Source organism: Lactuca saligna, chromosome 5 (genome assembly GCF_052625555.1).
Source record: "Lactuca saligna cultivar CGN05327 chromosome 5, ASM5262555v1, whole genome shotgun sequence".
NCBI lineage: Eukaryota > Viridiplantae > Streptophyta > Magnoliopsida > Asterales > Asteraceae > Lactuca > Lactuca saligna.
This window is the reverse complement of record NC_136421.1, coordinates 314,195,743-314,222,735: the sequence shown is the minus strand read 5'-3', so window position 1 is coordinate 314,222,735 and position 26,993 is coordinate 314,195,743. Positions and strand designations below refer to the sequence as shown.

Below are 26,993 nucleotides of genomic sequence, written 5' to 3'. Positions count from 1 at the left end.
GACTTGTTCCAAAGCGTAGGGCTTGAGGAATGATTAGTCCAACAAACGTGCAGGTGGGCGTCTTTCTCATTTGGGCCTTTCTGTGAATTGGGCTGGAGCAGGAAGGTGGAACGTGTCACACCACTCCGGCACTCCGCGACACCTCCGCCTTTGTAAATTCGATCATCAATCAACATGATTATCGGTGTACCGGAATTAACCCTAACGCTAAGTCCTCTTAACCTCGGTCAAGTAGCCACCCCCATCGCCTTCCGATACTCTTACCAGATACTATCTCTCCGTTGCTTTCGTCACAACACCACCGCTGCTCCCTGTAAGTCCAAATTCGATCATCAAGTTGCAACTTATAAATTGATTACACACAAACACTTACATTCAAAATTAGCATGTCATTCCTGCTTTTTCATACGAATGTCTAATTCCTTACCAGAGCTGTGCTATGGCGCTTTTGCCAATTTAGCGGCTCCGTAGCGGCTATTACCGACCTTTGTCGGTATCGATTCATCGTCAATTGGATGTTTGACCCTCACTCGATTCACCCATGTCTGATTGTTTTATTTTCATCAACCGTTTCCATCATTTAAATCAAATTAATGGATGCATCCAAGCAGAAAAGCCTTACGATCTGGATTTTTTAACTCGCGTGCCTTTGACAATGAGAGTTGATGAAGCTGCTACATCTCAACCACCAGCTCCTTCTAGTTTTAAACAAGTTTTTCCAATGTTCGTATGGCTAATAAGGGTATTGGCTATTCATTCAAAATCTAGAGAAGGAGTCATTAAGCAGCATTGAAAGTCAAGGAAATGAATCATCAGCTATTCCCTTTTACCAGGTAAACACAAACTAAAAATTACTCACTCAAATCCAAAATAAACTAACGAAAATTAAGAAAAACATTAATTAATTAACACATATTGAATTCCTTAAAGTATTTTTACAACAGATCACGGGCGCGTCTAAAGAAACGGTGAAAAGTTTTTTTTTTTTTTTTTTTTTTTTTGTTATGGATGTTCATATACATATTTTTATAAGAAAAAGTTTGGTTTTTTTAATAGATGTCTTAGACATAACTTATATGTTTGTTTGATTTTGTTTTTTTGGTGCATGTGATCTGTATATGTGGATGTATATATGCATATGTTTTTTAGTTCTCACTATAACTCAACTATTCCATTTTCATGGCTACAAAACTCGTTTGCGCAGCAAAGCAAGCTGTTGAGATTGGTAATCGCATTGAAAGAAGTTAGATTTTATCAGTTTTCTAACATTTCAGGACTTGGATAACTTTTAAAGTATATGACAATGCAACTTTTAGAAGAAGTTAGCATAAGAAGCTTATCTAGAACTCTAAATTCAAGAAAACCACCTTTTAGAACTTAAGAGTCAATTACATTTTGTAGGTTGAATTTCTTTTAAGAGTATTGTGTGCAAATATGTTTTTTTCCCCAAAACTAGGGGTATTAACGGGGCGGTTCGGTTCGGATAGTAATAAAATTGTGAACCGTCATCACGGGGCGGGTACTTCATGTGCACTAACCGAAACCGAAGCGAATTAGCAAAAAAACCGAACCGAACTGTATGAAGGCAGGTAACCACGGTTCGGTTCACGGGTACCCGCTAAATATAAAAATTTAAATACAATTAAAATTACAAACTTCATTCCAACGATTTCTTTCTAAAAATTACTAAGTCCAAAGAATTATAAAAACATAATAAAGGTCAAATAACATACAATATAATTGGTATAATAAATATAAAAATAAAAATAGAAGAAAACATAACGTAGAAGTGTAAAATTAGAATAGCCGATCTTGATATTTGTTTGGGATATGGCTAAAAGTTCAATGAAAATGAATAATATTATATATATATATATATATATATATATATATATATATATATATATATATATATATATATATATATATATATATATCAAGCGGTTCGGTTCGATTATCCGCGGATACCTAAGTATCAAAACCAAAACCGACCCGTTGATATCCGGTTTTTTCGGTTTCGGTTTTTTTATGTTTCATTTTTTTTTCGGTTTCGGATCGGCCGGTTCGGCTCGGTTTTACGGTTTTGCGGTTTTTTTGCACACCCCTACCCAAAACTATTTTATCCCCATGAAAACTGACATAAGCCAAAGGTGCTTATTTTCTGTGTGCCCTTTATATTTGTGTCATCCATCCGTGTGTTTTTTTTGTGTCGGAATCTTATATGTCCAAATACAATTGCATAATTTCCAGCTCATTGGTGTGTATTATGCGTATCACCTCAAGGTTGTCAAGATCGGGATCCAACGTAAGATCATTTTTTGGTTTGCATGATCGGGATCGGGATCGGGATCTTAAATCTTTTGAGAACTTATATATTCCCAAGAACCCGAGAACTAAATAAGGACCATCAGTTCAAAATAATAAAAGGCTGGGATGTTTTATGGCGGTTTTGTAAATAATTAAAAAAATGTCGCGGGGGTATATGATTGAAATAAATCACTGGGCATTTTTGGGATAAGATAATTCATTTCCTCATGATACCTTTCTCTCAAACCCACGATCTTCCTCCTCCCCCAACGACGTTCTTCTTTGATGCTCTCCCCAAATTAACATTTCTCTGGCTCTATTCATCATACCAAACCCTTTGTTGTTTTCACTTCTCACCGACCCTCTTTTCCCACGCCATACCTATTGATTTTTCACTCAAAATCCAGATTCTAGCACCGTCGTATGAAATCCATGGTCGCCTTCGCCTATCAGCGCTCTGTAGTCTCTTGATTGCAAGCAGCTAAATCCATGGATCAACGTTTCGACCTAGAAATCCAATTTTGCCTCTTCCATTATCAATTATGAAGTTATTTATCTTGATTCTCAACATTTTCTTATATCGTGGAATCAACAAAGATTTTTTTGATATCTTGTAAACTGCCAAAAGAAAATGAAGATGAAAGTGAATGTGAATGTGCCCTACACGATGCTTACATAGATCTTCCTTCAATCTTTTCGGTCTTTCATGAATCAAGTAATCCATTGAACAATGCATCTTATCCTTTTCTGTTTTCCATAGTATAGCGACATGATGTGTTTAACCTTTCCTCATACGAAAAATTATATAATGACCTGTCACAGAATCGAATGAGGAACATTGGAAAACAAGATTACTAAATCAAACTCCACCTCTACCTCCATCGGAGAAAAGGAATCAGATGCTATACTTTCATTTTCTTCCATCATATGAACATCACGTGAAATATGAATCATTAAAATCCTTATTGCTTCCCTGTTTTTGTAGAAAGTGCGTCGTTACTATTATTGTAATCATAAATTATTCAAAAATGAAGTATCAGATGAGTACCAATGGAAATCTTCGAATTTTGTTAGATTTTGGTTCTAATCAATTCTGTTATTCATCCTTCTCGTTGTTTCATTGATGCGTGCACACAACCTGTTTGATAAAGTGTCACAGTTTTACTTCATTTAAGTTGTTGTCCCTAGAAGAGATGTATGATGTAATCCATTGTTTTGGTAGGTGTAACCCTTAAGATATTATGTTACAACCTATAAGAGATCCTCCAACAGTGGGTGATGATGCCCTCTCCCTCTTTTCTTGCAAACAGGCTTTCTCCACTCCTTTCTTCCTTCACTCTCAATACAGTTGTTGGTGGCATTACATACAGACCGTATGTCAGGTAGATATTTTACATATCTCACATGGTTTACTTTCATTTAGTATTTGGAAGTATTACTTTTTGAAAAGAGATTTTGTTTGTTTATCATATGTGACATGTTAGCCAAAAATTTGGGGAGATAGCTTTTTGTACAATCATTTCAGATGAACAAGAAAAGAGATTTTGTTTGTTTATCATATGTGACATGTTTATCATATGTGACATGTTATTCGTTTGTAATCCATTGTTTTTTTAAATATACTTTGTTTTTTTGTTTGGTTGTATAGAAACTGGGACCCACAGTGAAGAGGATCTCGGGGATCAGTATACTAATATTGCCATAATGCCATTATTCATGTTGCACCCTTCATCATTCACATATCATGTTAATTTTTGCAACTCGGTTATGGTTTTTATGAGTTTATGTTTGTTATGTACAAATGGAAAATAAAAATAACATGATACTCAAGTCTGATAATTGAAAAAAAAAATCCTATTTCATCCTCGAATAAATATTTTCACTAGATTTATTTTGTAAAATTTAGAAACCGAGATGTTTAATAGATTATTTGATTTATTAAGTTAAAACAATGAATCGATTGTTTGATTCATTGATCCGTGCACACAACCTGTTTGACTAGATCTAGCTGCAACAAGAAGTGCAAGGATGAAGCATGCCAAGCTCAATATATTAAACCAAATCTAGGTAAAAGAAACCTTTTACTGCAGTTTTTTGGAAACTTATGAACCCGACCTATAAGAATTTAATAATTTAGGTGGATATCTCCATATGTGATTTGATATAATATTTTAATAATTAACTGGTAGCAAGACTATAAATATGTAGTGATTCACATGTAAATCACAGGTAATTCACATATGAATCACATGTAAATCACATGCAATTCACATATGAATCACATGTAAATCACAAGTGAAACACATATGAATTACATGTAAATCACATACGAATTACGTGTGATTCACATGCAAATCACCAGTGAAAATTATTTGAGTTAATGAGCTTTATTATCTTTAATGGCACTAGCCCCATACTTTTATTTATTTACTTTACAAGGTACGAGAAAGATTATATATTTACATGTGAATTATATGTGATTCACATGTAAATCACATGTGTGATTCACATGTGAATCACATATAATTCACGTGTAATTCGCATGTGATTCACATGTAATTCACATGTGATTCACATATAAATCACATGTGATTTACATATGATGTCATATGTAAATGTGATTCATATGTGAATTGCATGTGATTTATATGTAAATCACATGAAAATCACATATGTATTTTTGTGAGTGTTTTCACATCAATAATTTTTTTTAAGGAAAATGATAAATTGAAGACAATAAGGAAATATTAACACGAAGACATGAAAACACTTTGAAATTTGTAGCATTTTTTATTTTTATATTTATTTTTGTATCAAATAAAATACTTGTACTATTATGTTTATAGATTAATTAACAAATATGGGATTTGTTGTGAATTACTTACGAATATTATAGTATAAGAAATATACATATGTGCATTTGAAAAAATATGCACATATGCACCTAAAAAATTACTTTTTTTTAAACTGTAGTTTTTTTAAATATTGTTTTTTTTTTTTGAACAAAATGTAACTTTCTTTAATAAAACTTACAGTTTTTTTTATTTAAAAATATAGTTTTTTTTTTTTCAAAAAATGCAGTTTTCTTTTAAAAATTGTAGTTTTTTTGTTAAAAGAATTGCAGTTTTTTTTAAAAAAATATATTTTTTTCAATTTTTTTTTTCAAAAATTCATGTTTTCTATAATAAATTAAAAAATCTGCATTTAAAAAAAAATGAAAAATACTATTTTTAAAAAAATAAGAAAATTTGATTTATGTGTAAATTTTTGGACATTTATATTAATATGTTAAATAACACAAAAAAAAAATATTAAATGAGATTGGTTAGATAACGATTATGTCCTTAATGAATTACTTTTGATCCAACGCTTCACATTTTAGTTCTCGGGTTCTCGGGAAACTATGAGTTCTCAATCGATCTCAAGTCTCAACCCTATATATATATATATATATATATATATATATATATATATATATATCTTCTATCCTAATAAAATAGTACAAAATTGCCACGTGACAATTGCTCAGCCTTCCCCAATGCGTCTTTTCCCGTTCAAATTGTCTAACTGAGATTCCAAAATTTCCCTTCAAGAAGATAATATCTTCCTTTTATTCGATGCATGAAATCTAGTATTTTCAAAATTCGTATCTTGATTTTGTTCCTGATTTCCGGCAATTGAAATTTCAAACACTGATTGCAAGAAATCAACAATCATATTACGCTAATAGAGAAATTAGGATTCAATCTCCAAAATTGAATCGTTCTTCTGTCGACTTCGTATATAACTAGAACGTTCATTCATATGTTTTCGATATTTTCTTGATTCTAAAAGTAAGTATTAGTTTGATCAATCATTTAATTCTGCCTTCTTAAGCTAGCATAAATAATGATATTCATAAACTATTTTTACATGATGTGGTGATAGGAAACTTGAATTTGATGTTGCGCTATATGTGTTTGATAAAATGTCATTGTAAACATTTTTTTCTTATCAAACACTCTTACACTCATTTAGTAATTTCGAATAAGTGAAGTGAGCATTGTATTTCTTTTATTTGTATTCCAGTTCTTCACTTATTTTGTTTTGACATCATGAAATAACTTTAAAAAATGTATTTTGGGTGTGTGTGTCTCTAATGTGTGTGTTTGATGTTCATTAGAGAGGGGAGAGATTTTTTTTGTTCAATTTGGGATCCAACTAGAATTTTTTGAGTTCAAGAACAATAGCAAAGCCTTTTGTATCTTATTCTGCAACTTCCAAACAATTATCTATATGAATAGAAACAATATCTAGGTCCCGGTCCATTTTCTTTTTATGATTTTGGATACTGGTATGTTTTCCATAAGATACCATCACAAGATTATATTCTTAACATTTTGGGATCGAATCAACATTATGCTACATGATCTGGTTATGGATCAAATTAATATTGTACTATCCAAGCATAGGTTGTATGGGGAATATGACACAAGGAAGAGTGGTACTTAGATAGCTTCATTGAGTTTTGTATTTTGATTATCAATACTGTTTAGGATTTGTTTCTCAAAAAGTGTTACGATCGATTCTAGGAGTTTTAATTTCTATCATATTTTTCCACAGCGGTAATAGTTTGTTGGAAAGGAGAATTCCATTGAGAAACGTGACGAGAAGGCACAAAAATTGAGAAATTTGGGATTAACTCATTTCTCACCACCAAATGCATTATGTATAAATTTCATTCCGATATCTAGCTTCAGAGAAAGCAACAAGTTACAGTTTCATTAGTATTTCACATTTCAACCCCCATTTTACTTCACAGTTTTCATTTTTATTCCATAAATTGCAAGTCTAAATTGAGTTAGTATTTTCATTTATGTCACCAATCACAGTTTACAAACGGAAATCATTTCTACCTTTTTAACTTCAACATTCCTAACATTTTTAGTTCATAATTTATCATAATTGGTATCTCATTGCAACATCAGAGTGTTAAACCACTTTTGACTAATTATTTTATATTTTATATTTAGCCTTTTTTTTCATATCTCAAAGTGTGAGTACATCTTCTTTAATCTATTTTAAACACCATTTATCAAGACACCTCTAAGTTCAATTAAAAAAACAACAATCTACTTTTAACTTATTTTTTATAATAGCATTTTATTTAAATTTTCACTGTTACAACATTATACTTTGTAAAAAAATCTACTTAATTTAGCAATGTCCACTAATGTTGTGATTTTATTTTATAGAATATAGCTATAATTTTATTATTATAATCTTATTTCATTTTAATGATTTTATTATGTTTAATTTTTTGTAGGGATTTTATTCTTCTCACTCATATGATTTACAACAACATGCATATGAATTCCATGCAATCTATGGTCCCATATATTGGCTTACAGGTCATCGAAATTGTTAATTCTCAATAGAATTGTCATATAATGTGAGATATAATACTCAGACTGTGGTTTTCTTAATTTTGTTCTTTGTTTTCCTTCAAGAAGAGTGGCAAACTCGATGAATTATAATTTCAAGTAAATCCCGTTTACCATTTTTTATTAATTGTTTTGGAATTTTGATTCTTTTTGTACATGTAGATTGCACAAGGGATTAACTAACTTGAAATTTTGAATCAGAAATATCATATATATTATGTTTTGATGTTCTTTGGAATATAAAATGTTTCAAAAAAAGTAATCAACGAAAGCAAACTATTTGATGTATGCTGAAAAAAACTAATCGATAAAAGAATTCATTTGCCGAAAAGAAACTATTCACTTTTCTGTTACTAGGGTTGTTCATTATTCCGATAAAACCGAATTATCCAATTGGACAATTCGAATTAGACTATTTGGTTTGGATAATCAGATTTTTGGATTGGTTTTTAGCAAAACTCAATTATTATTTTGGATATCGGTTGGTCTTGGTTTATAAAAGAAAAACCGAATAGTCCATAAAAACCGAACAACAATTTTTCATATTATATATATATATATATATATATATATATATATATATATATATATATATATATATATATATATATATATATATATATATATATATATATATGGGGATAGGGAATATACATTGCAGCCCCACCTAAGCTTTGATACTAAACTTCTAAAATATGTCGTTTTAACATTCTAGATATACCCGGTTTATTTTCACTTGGTAAATATATCATCCTCCATAACATTTCTTTCTTTCATTATCGTTTTACCATCCCTGTTTTCTTTCCTCAATTATCGTTTATTACTTCACCCAAGTGAACATTACAAAACCCTAAACCTAAACACTAAACCCTAAATCTAAACCCGAAACCCTAAACCCTAAACCTAAACATAAACCCTAAACCTAAACCTAAACCCTAAACCCTAAACCCTAAATCTAAACCCTAAACCTTAAACCCTAAACGCTATTGTGTCGATCTTGAATTTACATCTTGAAGTATTAATCGTGAATCCATTAACCGTAATCTTTATATAGTAAAACAATGTATTTTCAAGAGGTTTAGTACCTAAGCTTAGGTGGGGCTGTAATGTATATATTCCCTTTTCCACACACACACATATATATATATATACCTGTTACTAAGCTTAAATGCTCCATCTCTTGAAAACCGAATTGTAAAAATCGATCCAACCGAATTGTAATTTGGTTGGTTCAAATCAGATTTGAGTTTAGTTTAGACTGGTCGGATCCATGTTTTAAAACCCAAAATTCATTTGGACTCACTTGATTACATCGGATCAAACTGATCCATCCAAACGAATACTCATACCTGTTACTAACAAAACATATAACTTTACAAATAAATCTTTGTTTCAAAATCTATATAATTAATAATTATACTTTTGAAATTTCAATATTTTGTTACTTTGTCACATGTGGATTCCATGGATTGTAAGCTCGTATATATATAATACATCCCTAGAAAAAAAAAAAAAAAAAATCCCCAAATAACCCAGCCCTAAAAACATAATTATCCATGTATAACAAAAGCCCAGATAAGCCAGTTCGTTGTAAAGCCTAAAGATCCGCTCCATTATTTTGACCATTCTCATTTAAGAGCTTAAATGATACAGTCCAATCACAGGAACACAGGGAAATTTATAACTTTATGTATAACATTTAGGGATAATTTGAAATATTTTCTATATACTGTAAATAAAATTTTATAATATTATATTGCTCAAATCTTTCTTTTATTTATTTTTAATCAATTTTTATTATTTAAAATAATTTCATTATTAAAAAAACATCGATTGACCATAATACCACTTTAAAATTATAAAACTACTTTGTATATCATTCCATAAAACTTTTGCCGGATCATTTCTTCACAACGTCCGTAGGATTTGTGAAAGTAATAAAACAACATTTCCTTCAAAAGTATACTCCAAAAACATACAATTACAAATCAATGACAATTTTCGGATGGAAAAATTAACCGAGAAATTAAAAATCCCCCTACTTTTTATTTCACTTATCTTCCTTCTCATATCAAATAATAACATTTGGAATCCACTAATTCTCTCTCTTAATTGAATCTATTTATTTTGACATTTGCCTTAATCTAATGAGTAGGAAGATTGGTAGGATTAAAAAGGTAGGAGGATATTTGATTTTTCTAAAAGAAAACAAAAGAATGAAATATCATACACAATTACATAAATTAAAAAATATATAACCATCATTTTCATTGTGCTCAACTTTATACATGATGAGAACTAGACGAAAAAAAAGTACCATGGACCACATTACCAAAAACAACAATAATTTCAAACCAACAAACTGCTCAATGCATCATCTTGCAAATGTACTAAACATTCACATAACAAACCCGTGACTATGGACATATAAAGTTAGAGTAACTGCTCTTGTAAAAAGCTCAACTTTCAATAAATAGGAAGATAAAAAGAAAAGAAAAAAGTCATATAATTTAATAATAACAAAAAAATATATGATTCAACCAAATCATGCGAAAAGTTGATAACATTCATCCACTAAACAAACAAAAGGAAGCATTGACCAAAGAGCATCCTTCGGTCCCACACTTTAAATTTAAAAATAAAATAATTCAGGGCAACATCAGCCAAGATGGTTGTCATTTTTTGCATCATAACAACCAACTTGTGTCATATTACCCAAAATTACACGAATGATCCCTATGCTTTACCTAAAATTGCAAGTTCAGTCCAAATTTTGAAGTCATCCTTAACTTTATATTTTGTTGCGTATACAATCTCTGACCCATATAAAACGACTTCAATATTTGGATAGAGCTTGGGATTTTGAGTTAAAGCACATGCACTAAACTTGTGATTTTGTGTAAAGCCCAAGGACCAAAATTGTAATTTACTCATTAACAAGCTTGGTTACCATTTTTTGCAAATTTACCCCACATCCAAACTGCCACAACAATAATATGACCTTACAAAGCTAGATACTTCCAAATAACAATGCAAGCAAATGAAGACAAAAAAAAAAAAAAAAAAAAAAAAAAAAAAAAAAAAAAAAAAAACGAATTCATGTTAATGAGTGAATTCCTGCATATATGATTTTCATAGAATTCATAAGGAATCCCATTTTTGGTTCTAAAAGTAGTTAAAAGGTTGAAGCTTTTACGAAAGTAAGAGTAGAAAGAAACCAATGAAAAGGAACCCATATACATATCTTCATGTGCAAACTTGCCAAGAGCATAAAAGCCGGGAAGTTAATTGATTAGGGGCATCTTGGAAAGTGATGAATGAGGGCTGAAAAACTGTCCTACATTCAATGATCACAAAAGTTCCAACAAGAAACATATACCCTTTTAGACACCATATCTATTTTATCAAATGTACGATATAAACATTAAGTTTCATAATCTATACAATTATGTTTATGACATAAAGTAGAAACAACATATTTTGTGATGAAATTATTGAGGCCAACTTTATACAGAGAATCAGAATCTCTAAGGTGAGCATGAGATAGATATTGAAGGAATATATACTCTAGCTACTTTATGATGACAGGATCCCCAAAGGGAAAGAAACACTAATTTGAGTGGTCTTACTGGATTTGTGTTGATAGAATAATCATAATTCATAAATACTTGCTCTGTAGTCAACAGGTTTCAAATCCTCACCAAAATGGTAGTTTCTTTAAGGATAAATACTTCTAGTGACTTCATTAAGACAGTTAGCATGATAAAGCTCGTTGTTAGATACATTGACAATGGATTATGATTCGATCAATGATGATTAGAAGCATTTGTAACTCAATAAATCTTTAACATTATAGAAGCTCATAGTTAGGTCACATAATTCAAATGGAATTGAAGGCTCGAAAGCAGGAATCATCATCAACATCAACATACATATTCATTGAGGACGATGATCATCAAGACATCAACCTAAAACAACATTCGATCAAACTTAACAAAAATGGCAAATTTAAACAGCAAAATGTATTCATATTGATATTACTGTACCATAACAAACCGTCCAGTTCCGTTACCTTCACCCCAAACTTCCTGATTCCTCACCAAATTAACATCTTTGGGTACAGTAACCACAAGCTCTCCATCGCTAAAAGCTGCCGTAGCATGCTCCGGCTGCGTAGACTCTGGAAGTCTAAACCGCCACAAATCAACCTCCAGCTGATTAACACCACCACCAGAATCATCGACACCACGTGTCCCTCTTACAACAACTTTCGTCACGCCAGGATAGATCTCGATAGTATGAGCCGCGACGTCGGTGGCGATATCGTCGTCCGTATCGACAACAAACTTCAAGGAATCTGACGTTTCCTGGATCGAAACCTCGGCGTCGGAGTAAAAAGGAAGCTCGAGTACTTTAGCAAAGATGTGAGGGAGTCGCCGGAGCTTCTTTTGACGGCAGATAGCAGCGGTGTCACCAGACTGCGAACCAAAATCGTACCGGACAGTGATGTTTCGCCTATTTGGCGCCGGATGAACCTTCATAGCTCTTCGAATCAGGGAAAAACAAGAAACCCTACGTATGAACACTGAATTTGCGTTACAGATCTCAAAACAGGATGATAACTGGTAACTGATTGTGTAAGTATTCGTCAGCAATACGTAGAGACTAGGTATATCTAGATGAATTAAATATTGATATATCCAGGAGATTATGAAAGTGAGAGTGGTGGGAAATTATAAGTAAAGTTCTATATGAAATTGGGATAGAGCAGGTAACCGGTTTTTCTAAATAAAATTCGAATTGGGTAAAAAAAATTTAAAACTGAATGTAGGGAAATCGAATGGAATTAATTCGATTCGTCTAATTATGGTAAAATTTAAACAAGTTTAGACTATCGAATTATTTATTTGATTTTTATAGGATTGTAAAAAATTCATCAATGTTAAATTGAAAGTTATCCACCACTACTATTGTATAATAGGTTTTGAGACTCCCAAACAATTCTCGACAAAGACGTCCCCTATGGATGGAAAATATATCTTTTTAAAATTAAAATTATGAATCTTTCTAATCAATAATGAAAATTTTGTTAAGTTTTTGATTTCTTGGATGGAATAGAACGCACACAATGATGCCTCTTATGTGATTGCATCCAACAAGCAAATCAGCAACACATGCAACACTCCAAAACTTGTAATAAAAATTTTCCTTGAAAGACTATCAATTTTATTCATTAATTGTTCCAAGAACCATCACCAAATATAATATCCAAAATATCATAGTACAGTTACTGAAAATGCAAAAATCATGATGGGAGGATGTTGTGTCATCACGTCGGGCCTCTCTGTTTCGAACCGGAAGTAGTGAAATCATAAACATAAACTGTAAGCACAAAACTTAGTTAGTTCTCCAAAGTACCACATATTAATCATATAAGTGGGCTTAACCATGGGGTATGTTCCAACTCGATACGCACATATGGGCCTCGCCCTGGGTGTATTTCACCCCGATCAACACATATGGGTGGGGTATCTTTCAACCCAATCATACAATAGTGGGCCCCACCCTAGGGTCTATTTCAACCCGAACATACGATAGTGGGCCCCACCCTGGGATTTATTTCAACCTGAACATGCAAACACATATAAGCCACATAATAACTGTCATCCTACATAACACAGTAACGGGCCAACGTTGGTGTCTTCGACCCATGGATACAATGAGAAAGCTCACCTCACAGACGGATAATAAGCTGAAACAACACGCTGCTCTGAAACCAACTCTACCGGTCACCTTTACAAATAACAGTGACCCAAAACTCAGGCTATAACTCAAAATACTCAAAATACCCCTAAGTTAAACTTGGTCAAAAACCAGGTCAAAGTCATAAGTCAACCGAGTAAAATCCAGCGGACAAAACCCTAATATCGGGTTTCACATCGTGGCCTAGGCCTCTCATTCCATTAAATACCGAAAAATTAGGGTTTTGGTCATCAGACCTCTCTCACATCGTGAGCAAAAAAGGCTCACGTCGTGAGATTCAAGGAATACGGGTCAACAGGTCAACCTTGGCTCACGACGTGGGAAGCATTGCTCATGTCATGACGTCATCCAAACGCTAAAGAAACCTCGAAATCATGCACCTTAAAACTGAATGTTACATGTCACCCCACCGGTAGTAGGAGATGTAAGAATTGATACATAGAATAACTTTTTATTTGATTGATAATCATATAAAGCAGAAGATATTTTCGCTATTTCAGTCAAGCTCAAACTTCCTTCTTGCATGCATGCCCCTCCAGAAGCACACATTATAATAAGAGGTAGAAATTCTTTAGTAGTGTATTCAATCAAACGAGTTATTTTATCCCCGACTACGGATCCCATACTACCTCCCATAAACTAAAAATCCATAACCCCAATTGCACGATAATACCGTTTAGTTTCCCTCTATCTTTGACAAGAATCGATACGATTTTTATAAGGCCCCTCCTCCGAATGAAATTCAATGGGATCTAGAGAGACCATGTCTTTATCCATACGCTCCCAAGTACTCGAATCTATCAAAAGTTTGATTCTATCTGAACTACTCATTTTCAAATGATATCCACATTGTTCACAGATATGCATCTTTTATTTAAAAATTTTCATATAATTTAATCCATAACAATTTTCGCATTCAACCCACAAATGTTAGTATTTTTTAGTTACACCCATATAAGTAGAAATTTCTTGTATAGTTTGATCACTCTTTCTGATATCCTTGTTTTGACTATTATTTCCACTTTTTATTCCAAATGGAACTAGAAATGTAATTGTTACTGGAATTGTCATTACCACTTACAATGTAACTATCAATACATATTTGGGACTGAATATAACTATCAATGCAACTATTAATGTGATTATTCCAAGTATACCGAGTGTCATCCATCAAAAAATCGTGGTCGGGATTCTTACTCTTAGATCCATTATTCAGATAACTAGAATTATGATAAAAAAAAAAAAACTTTCCAGTTCACTACAAAACGGATGATCATTGGCAATCTCAAAAATATGATTTTTAATATCAAAATATATAGAATAACTGTCCTCATTACTATCTTTCACTAAAAAAAAGTATCTTCAGCGAAATAATTCCGAATATCCTTGACGCCAAACAAATATCAACATTGCTGAAGTAGGAATGAGAAAAATTCATCCTAGAAGTGGGAGAAAAATTGAAACTACATGAAACCCTAACAAGGTTTTATGTATAAAGAAAGGGTAAACCCCTATGGGTTGTCTCCGAAGACATGGAAATAGATGTTTTTATGTCAGCAATAGAGGCCCAAGCTTCTGGAATCGTTGATCTTGTAGCGGTTGAATGACAATAGCATAACCTGGATTTCCCATTAATTTGTGATTTGAAATTACCCCTGTCGAGTTCATATTAATATATTATAACCTTTATTTACTATTCTATTCAATAGAAGGAATTCATAATCATATGGTTAGGATCGATCTAAGCCAGTCCATTATGTACATGATTCAACATGCCAACGACTAAACAACTTATTAGAAACACAAGACAACCAATTAGAAAGTACACAAAATCCACCATGCTTTGAGGATACCCTCGATGTCGAGGAACATGTACTAGGGTGTATGTACGATTCGTTCAGATCATGAACTAGAACAAATGAAAGATATCATGAACTAGAACAAAGGAAGGAGAGCCATGTTCGAATATCAATGATCAAATAGGATAGAACAGAAAACGGACTACATTTCCCACCTAAAAATAAGAAAATGGAGCATATCCCTTTTATTATGTATGAAATTTGTAGTTTCTATTGGTTTAAATCCACTCACCTCAATTCAAGATGAGAAGCAATTCTCCATTGGTAGCAAATGGTTATCCATTAAGCGGAGGAAATCTTAGTTAATATAGACCCCTCTTGCAAGAACAGACTAACAACGTTAGCTACCCAATAAACCTTCATAATTAAATATCGTTACCATATAGGTAGAGCTTGTTGTGAAAGACCTATTACCGGATAATTCAAGGGTAGAGCTGAAGAATGTGAACTATACAAGTTAGCAATAACATTGATTAAATGAAGTAAAGGTGTAACAACCCAAAAAAATGATAAAATTTTTCATTGAAAGACTACCAATTCATTCATTAATTGTTTAAAATCCAACAAAAAATATAATATCCAAAGCATCAGAGTAAAATTATACAAAATATGAAAATAATGAGGGAAGGATGTTGTGCCATCACGCCAGACCCTTCTCTTTCGAATTAGGAGTACCTAAAACCATAAACATAAATTGTAAGCACAAAGCTTAGTGAGTTCCTCAAAGTACCAGATACCAAAAAATATAATTGGGCTTAACCTTAGAATACAATCCAACCCGATATACATATATGGGCCCGCTTTTGGGCCTCGCCATGGGGTGTATTTCAACCCGATCAACACATATGGGCCCTACCCTGGGGTATCTTTCAACCCGAACATACGATAACGGGCCCCACCCTAGGGGTCTATTTCAGTACAAACATACAATAATGGGCCCCGCCCTGTGGTCTATTTCAACCCATCATACAAACACATACAAGCTACATAATAGGTATCATCCTAAATAGCACAACAACGGGCTGACATTGGTGCCTTCGACCCATGGATACAGTGTGAAGACTTGTTGGATTAGGTGTCTAAGTCCATAACTATAATTGGTATGTACTTGGCCTGATAGTAGCATGATCCATTTGGGTTGCATTCATCAAAGCAGTTTGATAGGATGGATATTTAAGAAAGAGGTTATTTGTGGTTTATGATTATATTATAAGTATAATATATTAATTGAGAAATCATATTATTTAATTAGTATTGATCAAGAATTAATTTGGAATTAATTTAGTGATCAAAAGATACTAATTAAATTAACGGAAACTGATTATGTAAATCAGTCATACATATGGATTAGGCTAATGATCCATGATTGATTTGTTGATGGGCTAAGCTTATGAGTTAATCCATGAAGTGGTAGTCCAAATCAATTGGATCATAAACCTAACTGTGTTAATTAGGATTACATGTGACTCTTAGAATTCTACACTATAAATATGTGCCCTAATGTCCAAAATCGTGACCCGCATGCATAAGAAGAAAGCATAACCGATTTTGAGTCTCTTTAACCTCTTTTATATTCATCCAATTGCTCTTGGTGTTTTGTGAACCATTTGAGGCATTACACTTAAGGTGCTAAGCTTTCTTAAGTCCAAGTTCTACAAGCTACTACACAAGGTAATATTCTAACTAGTTTTTATGATTCAAATATCCCTTGCATGCTAGTTTTGGCAACATGAATTGGAAATGTTTATTTCATGTATAATTAGAGAAAACTTAGATCCAAATTATTTGGGTTTTATGTGCACCATAGGAATGTTAGAGTACATAAAACCCATCAGTGGTATCAAAGCCATGGGTGTTTTCTATTATATTGATGCAATTTTGTAATTTTTAAAAGCTAAAAAATTACAATTCTGGATTCTTCCAGGGCCTACTCGACGAGTCCATCATTGAACTCGATGAGTAGGTGCCTTATGAAGATGAACTTGTCGAGTTCATAAGTGCACTCGACGAGTTGGATCGTCAGTGAGTAGAATTTTCGAGTTTTTGGCATGTTTTGGATTAGGATCATTACCATAAACTGTTTTGGTTCATAAATTCGATTTTAATGATATGGTAATGATTATCCACATCCAATAACATGATGATTGTCAAATTTTAAGATAATTACTTGATTTTATGAAAAACTAATTATTTGTAAAATTTGAAGCTATATTGCTATATGATTAGTATTAGGTCAAATTGTTAGATGATAAATTAATTGTGTTAGTTAAATTTGATTTAAATGATTCATGAAGAGTTTCATAACTTTTCCTCAAGTTATGAAATGTGAAAAGTCTCATTCATGAAACATTAAAACTTTAAGTTATAGAATTCCAAAAGGCTTGAAGAGTTACATAACTTGTCCTCAAGTTATGGATCTTGGAAAGTCACATTTAAATAAAATAAATTCTATAACTCAAGAGGTTTTGAAAAGTTTCAAAACTTACCCTCAAGTTTTAGAATTTGAGAAGTCTCATTTATGAAACTTTAATTCCAATCCCTAGAATTTTGAAAGCTTAAAATTCAACCTTATACTATTATAATATTAAAGTTTAATACTTATATATGTATAAGACAAGTCAGTCTTACCGTTAGTAGGTCTCATTTACGAAGCGGTCTATAAGGAGGTATAAGGAAATTTCCGGTAAAATGACGATTGAATGGGTGTCCACTCTCACCCACCGCTTCGACTGGTGGAGAGTCGTTAGCAGAACGGGTAGGATAGGACATTAATTCTAATTAATAAGTATAATAATAATTATTAAAGTAACTAAACTTTTATAAATTCCTAATCTTATTTACTTTAGGAAAAATGTGAAAGTGGTGCTATTCCATGGAGAATGCACTTCGCACCTTGCTAAGTTGTTAGTGGAGCGTGTGTGGTTAACCGACACACTAATTTGGGACTGGAAAGAGTAGAAAATGGTAGCTTAATGTTAATAATGGATCATTTAGGAGATATATTAAGGATCCTTATCTAATCTAGACTTTGTCTTTCTTTTCAAATGTCTACTTCAAACAATGCTTCTAACTCATTCCCCTCTGGCTCTTTCTCCCTCATGAACTTATGTGGGAGGGTCATTTTCAGTGGATCGAATTTTGATGATTGGATTCGAAACATCTACATGGCCATTCGCTACAAGGACAAAGAATATGTCCTTGACAAAGATCTAAAGGAGATTGACGAAAACACTGCTACTCCCGAACAGATTGTTGAGTATAAGACTCATGAGAGGGACGCGACCAAAGTGTCGTGTATAATGATCACTACCATGACTGCTGAGCTTCAGAAGTCATATGAGGACTTTTGTCCTGATGAAATGCACCAAGATTTGATGGAAAGGTACCATCAAATTGATCGGCAGGAGAGGTATGAGATCATTGCCTCCATGATCACTACCAAAATGAAGGATGGAGAGTCCATCACGGCCCACTTGCAAAAGATGCAAAGATTTGTGGACCACTTGCTGAAGTTGAATGTCAACTTCGATGAAGAGTTGGCTGACATTATCCTACACTCTTTGTCTCCCTATTATGATCAGTTTCGTATGACCTATCATATGAACAAGGAGGAGGTCACTCTAAGCAAGCTTCAAGGTCTTTTAAGAACTGATGGTAGTAGTTTGAAAGGAAAATCTGTCGTACCTACTTCTACTACTATTGCCCTTGTCTTGGCAATTGGATATGGGAAGGGAAAGAAGAGTAAGACTCCTTCCAAGAGCCACAATGGAAAGTCCCATGATGGATCCTCTTCTAGTGGGACCAAAGTTGGTTCTGCTAAACCCTCTTCCAATCCAAAGTAAGTCGAGTGTTTCCATTGTCATGAAAAAGGGAATTGGAGACGAAGCTGCCCCAAATATTTGCAGGACATGAAGGATGGGAAGATCAAACCCTCCTTTGCAGGTATTTACACTATTCTGTCTAATAAATCATCACATGTTAATTCTTGGGTCCTTGATACAGGATGTGGTTTTCACATTTGTTCTGATTTGCAGGGTCTAAAAAGAAGTAGGGATGTGGAGCACGGGAAGATGAACTTGATCATGGGGAATAGGAAAAAGTCGCTTGTCACCAAGATTAGAGTGTATTCTTTATTTCTTAGTAGTGGGTTAAATTTGGATTTGAATAATTGTTGCTACTCTTCTGATATGGCGAGAAATATTATTTCCTTTCATGGTTTGTATGAACAAGGTTTTACTTTTTCGTTTAGTAATGAAATTGGTAGTATTAATGCTTATTATAATGGTGTATTCTATTTTGAAGCACTGCCTTGTAACGGTATATATGAAACTGTGATGGTTATATATAACTTAGGAAATAATGTGTTGCATATTGATTCGTCCAATGGTTTGGATAAAGCATGCTTATGGCATTGTCGTCTTGGACATGTTAACAAGAAGCGTACAACCCAACTGCAAAAGGATGGAGTGTCGGAGTCATTTGACTTAAAGTCAAATGACACATGTGAATCTTATTTGCTTGGAAAGGTAACCAAGTCACCCTTCACTGGTTCTTGTGCAAGGGGTGAAGGTTTGTTGGATCTTATACAGACAAATGTGTGTGGACCCTTCAGAATCGCCACAAGGGTTGCTAACCGCTTCTATGTGACTTTTATTGATGGTTATAGCAGATATGGCTATATCTACTTAATCAAGCATAAGTCAAAAACCTTTGAAAATTTCAAAGAGTTTAAGCAAGAAGTGGAGAATCAATTGGGTATGAAGATAAAGATGATCTGATCTGATCGAGGTGGTGAGTATCTTAGTATCGAGTTCCAAGACTATCTTAAGGAATGTGGAATTTTTTCACAATTGATGCCACCTAGAATACCACAGCTAACTGGTGTGGCTGAGAGGCGCAATCGGATCTTGTTAGACATGGTTCGTTCCATAATGAGTCGAGCTTTGTTACTTATCTCATTCTGGGGGTATGCCTTAGAGACTGCCTCCCATATCCTGAATCCAGTCCCAATTATAAAGGCTTCCAAAACACCTCACGAGATGTGGACAGGGAAGGTTACCTCGTTAGCACATATCAAGGTTTGTGGTTGATAGGCTTTCGTAAGACGAGAGACTCACGACAAACTCGAACCTCGTAGTGAGCGATGTATTTTCATTGGCTACCCATAGAAATCCTTTGGATACGAGTGACAATATTGTATTCGTTGCGAGGAGAGAGGTTTTCCGTGAGAGAGAACTTAAATTCCAAGAGGAAAATGGGAGGCAAATTGACCTTGGAGATCTTCAGGAGTTAAGTGATGAAGGAACATCAAACACTAGCACTCAACCTGAGGAGGAAACTCCAGTTGATCTAATTGACGAGTCCTTACCTCTAAGACATTCTAGTATAGTTAGAATGGCACTTGATTTTTATGGTTTCCATATTACTACTAAAGGTGATACATTTATCAGTGATAACACACTGGTAAATTTGGATGAACCTAACAACTACAAGGAAGCCATGACAGGCCCCGAGTTTGCTAAATGGAAAGAGGCAATGGACAGCGAGATTCAGTCCATGTATGACAATCAAGTTTGGAACTTGGTTGATAATGTATCAGGTCGTAAGACAATCGGGTGCAAATGGATCCTCAAGAAGAATACCTACATAGATGGGAAAGTCCACACATATAAGGCATGATTGGTTGCTAAGGGCTTTACTCAAACTCCTGGAGTTGACTATGACGAGACATTCTCATCAGTTTCCAAAATTAAATGTATAAGGGTTATGCTAGCCATAGCAACATTTCATGGTTATGAAATATGGCAAATGGATGTCAAAACCGCTTTCCTAAATGGGAAATTGGCTGAAGATGTTTACATGAATCAACTAGAGGGTTTTGTCGATGCGAAGTACCCTTATAGAGTGTGTAAGCTTGAGAAATCCATTTATGGATTGAAACAAGCATCTCACAGATGGAATCTTTTTTTCAATGAGAAAGTCAAAAAGTTGGTTTCTCAAGAAGCAAGGATGAGTCATGTATGTATGTCAAAGCTAGTAGGGTATAGTTAGCTTTCTGGTGTTGTATGTGGATGACATACTACTCATAGGAAATGACATTCCAACCTTGCAGGAGGTTTAGTCCTGGCTTGGGAAGTGTTTCACTATGAAGGTGTTGGGTTTTGAGCATGCTAACACTCCTAAGGTGTGCATGCAACCCTAAATACCTTGGATCTATGTTTTCTCTATTATACATGCAAACTTGAACTTTCCAAGGTATTACCCTAACTAGCATACTAAACTTTGATACTTGGGTAATAAACCAAGTTAGATGACATACCTTTTTTTGTAGTTGGAAGCCTTGGAGCTTTAAGAACTTAGTGTCCCAAGTGTTGCACCTCAAATAGAATCACACAACACCACCAATAATGGAGGAACTTGAGAGGTCACTTTCACTCATAAAATCGGCTAGCCTCTTGTGTTTCCACTAGTGCCAATTTCATGAGCTAGAGGGGTTCTTATATAATGTGGCAAACTAGGGTTACACCATGTAAACCCTAATAACTTTCCATAGCCCTCATGATCCATGGGTTAAAACCCCCATGGAGTATCCATGGGTTACCACATGGGTTTAGCCCAAAACGAAGAACTATGGATCATAAGCCCACTTTATAAGAATGAATGATTTAACAAATCAACTCCTTATATTTAATTAGTCTCTTTTGATCACAAAAATAATTCCAAATTAGTTCTTGATCAATACTAATTAAATAATATGATTTCATATTAATATATTAGAACTTATAATATATTAATAACCCATAAATAACCTCTTCTCAATTATCCATCCTTCAGATTGTTCTGGTGCCATGCAACCCAAATGGACCATGCTACTCTTGGGTCAAGTACATACCAATTATAGTTATGGGCTTAGACACTGTAAGTCACCAATCTGCTTATGTATCAATCAGATCTGTTTGATGGTGCGGAATCCTAATCAAACGGATGATGTCAGATCAAATAGAAGAGAAGAAGAAGATGATGATGATGAATCTTGTATGTATTGATATGAATGAAGATCCGGATACAAGATTCACACACACTCTCTTTTCTCTCTCTCTAGAACACCTTCAAATGCACACACTTAAGCTCCTCCTTTTCGTTCACTCATCACTCTACTACTCACCCCTTACACCTATATTTATAGGGAACATGGGCTTGGTGAACATGGGCCGTGAATGAGTTTACGACCGTAAACCTGTTCACGATCGTAAACATAACCATAAACATGTATACGACAGTAAACACCAAGTTGTTTACGATCCAAGACAAAAAAATACATTTTCCTAGAAAATTAAAGTCTAAACCATATTTTTGACCCAACAATCTCCCCCTTGGTTTATATCTTTCTTTTCTTAATTGACCCAACAAGCTCCCCCTAAAAAGTAGCTGGCTTTTTTTGTTAATCTTTAGTTGGAGATTGGCTTCAGCATTAATCTTCAAATTCTTCACAACTTCAAGATGAACTTGATGAATCTTCAATGAATGACTTCATCTTGAGCACTTGAGCTTTTCTTCAAATTTTGGCATTGAAAACACATTGGGTGAGGATGATTCTTGTACTGATTCTTGAAAGATAGCGCGTTCAGATTCAGAATCTTCAGAGAAAATATCAGAGAGAACTAATCTACTGGATCACTTCAGCAGGTTTAAGATAACAGCAGACTGATTGAGGAGGCTTCAATGCAATCTATCACATAATCTTCAATTTCAGCTTCACCTTGCTTCTGGGGTTGAAAGATTGAATGTTGAAAGAATAATCTTCATTTCTTGCTACTTCGAATGAGAATTCTTCGATGATCACGGATGAAACTTTGGCTCAGAAATCTTGATACAGTCTCCATGACTCTCATCTACACCTGAATTCACTTTTCAAGACAAAACAAAACTAAAAGAAAACTTAGCACACAAATTAAAACAAAAACAAAAATATTTTTGGATTTTTGATTTTTCTGAACAAGAAATAAATCAGAAATAAAATATTTTTGTTTGATTTTTTTTAATTCTCCCCCTAAATTTGTGCATAGAGGAAAACTACGAACAAATTTAACAAAAAGAAAAATATTTGGAATCAAAGTTGTCAGGCAATCCAATACCGTTTATCTGCACAAACCTACATGTTTAGATCTGGTTAATCACCGGTATTGTGATCCACTTAAACACAAAGAATATTGACAAACTTTTCTAAATACACCATTTAGCTGACGATGACCATGTGTATTGTTGTCCACTTAAATTAGACAACGAGATCTACAGGCAACCTTTAAATGGTTCAATTTGAGTTGCACTAAAACTTCTTCCCCACTTCCCAATATACCCTGGTTATCAAGAACTTCCAAAGAACTCCTTACTTTAGGTGAATAGAGAATTATTAAGGAGGAAGTCAGATTTAGAAATAGGTGCATATGTTGTGTCCCAGGTCGGATATATTTCAATCACATAGAGGGAACAACATATGCCTAACTAGGATAAAGGGATTGAGAGGAAGAATGTTGCATATGATGTGTCCCAGGTCGGATCTTCCGATCACGTAGAGGAAGCAACATATAACTGACAGATAGAAAGCAAGAAAATAATTTCCTACAGACCTACTTTATCATAACCCCCCAGTTGCCCTATCAGAACCATAATTAAGGGCATAAGTTCGTACATCAAGGAAGAGTTAAGCCACAGTTCTAGATGCATATTAATTTAGTGTATCTTGTGGGTTCCCGTTTTATCTCACTACTCAATCTACCCAAGCGTCATATGGCTAGTCCAAATGAAACTATCTAAGTCTATACTGTATAGTCCTTTCATGGTCAATCAATGTATAGTCCTTTTTGAATCCTTTGTGCCTACCAGCACATTGAACACAGAGTCTAGACCATTATGTTTTAGTGCATTACACGCATTATAAATTGCCCTTTAACACTAGACTTCATATCACTTCCCAATAATAACTACTAACGAAAAAATTTTAAGAAAATGAAAAATGTCTTTAAAACGAATCAGAGTAACATAAACTCAGGAGTATAGAGAAGAAAATGCAAACTGTAATTCACCGATTGAATTTGCATCTAGTAGGTCTGAGAACAGCACACATAATCTCAGAACAGATCCGAAAATTCTTCATGTCAATAAGCACTAATCCCATTTGTGATATCTTCCTTTCCTCCTTTCCCGCAAAAGGAAACATACTCTCAAACAAAGGTCTGAATGTTGTACAGTGAAGAGATGTCCCCTATCATGTGCCTAGAACAGCCACTACCAACAAACTGAAGTCTGATGATATGCCTCCATAGTTGCTCCGACATAGAACTGGATCAGTTGGTCATTGGAACCCAGTCCATTTTGAAACTGGGTCGACCTTTTTCATCCTTGCACGATACTCTCTCCCATGACATATCCTGCTTATCACAAACAGAAGATGTAGAAATGTTAGAGTCATTAGGTAATTTGGGAGATTGAACCTTTGGAACCCATTTGTAATTGGGTTTGACCCATTTGTTTTTCGATCTGTTGGGTGCCTTAGTACATGCTTTTGATCTTGATGTCGGCCGTTGAGATGACTTTGACCTAACTGGTCTTTGTTTCACTGGAGTATCTCTTGGTATGGGCTTCTTGGCCTGCATTCCCTTCTTGCCCTTGAGATTAAGATTCTTGGCCTTGTGGGTTTGATTCTTGGCCTTCTGCGCATTCCAGTCACCATTGTCTGAACGTGACCTTGAGGGTTTCTTATGGAGTATCTCCCTCTTGGCGCTTTTTTCTATCCTTGTGCATAGTAGGGAACGTATGCGCGAATAGGACAATTTATGGCAATGTGTCCAGGTGTTCCACTGTGAAAACATGTCTTTTTCTTGACTGTGAAGTTGTTTATTCCTGCCCCTGGTGGCGTATCCTTGCCTTGTCTCTTATTGTTCCCACAAGCATAATTACAACAGGCACTCTGTTTCACTGGAATTGGTGGCATGTATTTACCAACAACAGGTTGATCAGAAGCAGCTATGTTCGAAGCAACAGATTCAAAGTTCAAGGAGATGTTGGTTTGTTCAATGGTGTTCTCCTTCTTCTCATCCTCTACTACTTTACCTGCATGAAGTAGAAGCATTAGTATTTTCAACCTGGATACCTCCTAACACAAATCCAGCTGGTTTGCCATATTGAAGATGTGCCTCCCTGTCAATTTCTTCCTGTGTCACAGGGATGGATGCGTAGTTATGATTGAAAGGTGGAGGAACACAATCATACCCTTGACCTTTTTGTTGGTTATTTTTAAATCGCAAACAATGGTCTATCATGTTCGCAACTACTTCGCTTGACACATCAAATTTTCTAAAATCAAAATATGTAGTTTCAAATTTGCATTTTAATGTGTCAAGCTCAGCAGTTAATTCAGCAAGTTGTTTCTTGCAAATCAGCAAAAAAAAATTGTTTGTTTTTTAAAATTTATAGGTTGCTAAAAAACTGAAGTTTAAATAACCTTCTTTTTTTAACTTAAAAGATTTTCTCAATACTTCTAATTTTAAAATACTTAAATTGAATTCGAACATCCATTATAAGACAGTTTTTTAAAATCCTTATTTTCATATTTTGCATTACATGAACCAAATATTTCCTAACTATTACACTACCATGTGCTTTAACCTCATTTTCATAATTATCAACAAGGATATGGCTATTTTGAAAGGCGAGTTTATCGTTATTATTTTAATTACTGTTATTTATTAACAATGATACTGGTATTATAAAGTATAATTTTACGATTATCGATATTAATAATAAATTTTGTTACATCGTCTATACTACTAATAATATTAAAAATATTATTATGTTTATGTATTTATGCAATTAATTTTAATAATAATACAATACTCTATTATTTGCAATAATTAGATATTTGTTATTATTACTACTACATTTTGAATGGCAGCTCCAAATTATTATTATTAGTATTAGTGATGTTTGTTAATCACAATGTTTTACTTTTCTTATATTATTATTTTTTTAAAGGGTAAACAAGAAAATTATTATATTGTAATATCTAAAAACTTTGTCAGATGAAATGTTAAATTATATTTTTTTAACAACAAGAATTTTATTAGAAACCAATTAGCAAGAAGATAGAGAAATCTCTTTGTAACATCTGATTTTCAGAAATACTTAAGTTTTAAGGGTTTTGTAGATGCGCGATGCGACCTTGGACTAGTCACGACACTACCCTTTAATGAATGTCATGGCATGACATCTTGAATCTCAGAAACTTTGGGTCATATTTAAAGGCTCTAATCCCTAGGGTTGCCTCATTTGGGAAACCTCCACTCTCAAAAACTTTTATCCTTGCAAATCCTAGCATTCCTTTGTGCTTTTGAGTTGATTTCATCCTTTTTGGTGAAACTTGAAGGTGGTGAACGTGTTCTTTAGTGCAAGAAGGTGTTGTACATGTTTAGATACAACAAGCACTTCGAGTAGTTTAATTCAACTCTTTGATTCAGGTGAGTCATCTAACTATTGACTATACTATGTAGGACCCCAGGTGTCATCGTATACTAGACTAGTTGGAACTTGTCGATTGATTGGATGCTTACGTGATTTGTTATGCGAGGCTCGTTGGGTTGAAACA

The 26,993-nt window shown here is 33.8% G+C and overlaps 1 protein-coding gene across 1 annotated transcript; it reads right to left on the bottom strand.

Moving 5' to 3' along the window:
- Positions 1 to 11,685: 11,685 nt before the first annotated feature.
- On the bottom strand, positions 11,686 to 12,271 carry LOC145047077 (uncharacterized). Its single transcript, XM_078995322.1, has 2 exons — positions 11,787 to 12,271; positions 11,686 to 11,698 (listed from the first exon to the last, which is right to left on the bottom strand). The coding sequence occupies exons 1-2, from the start codon at positions 12,269 to 12,271 to the stop codon at positions 11,686 to 11,688; spliced, it is 498 nt and encodes a 165-aa protein (XP_078851448.1).
- Between the last annotated feature and the right edge of the window lie 14,722 nt (positions 12,272 to 26,993).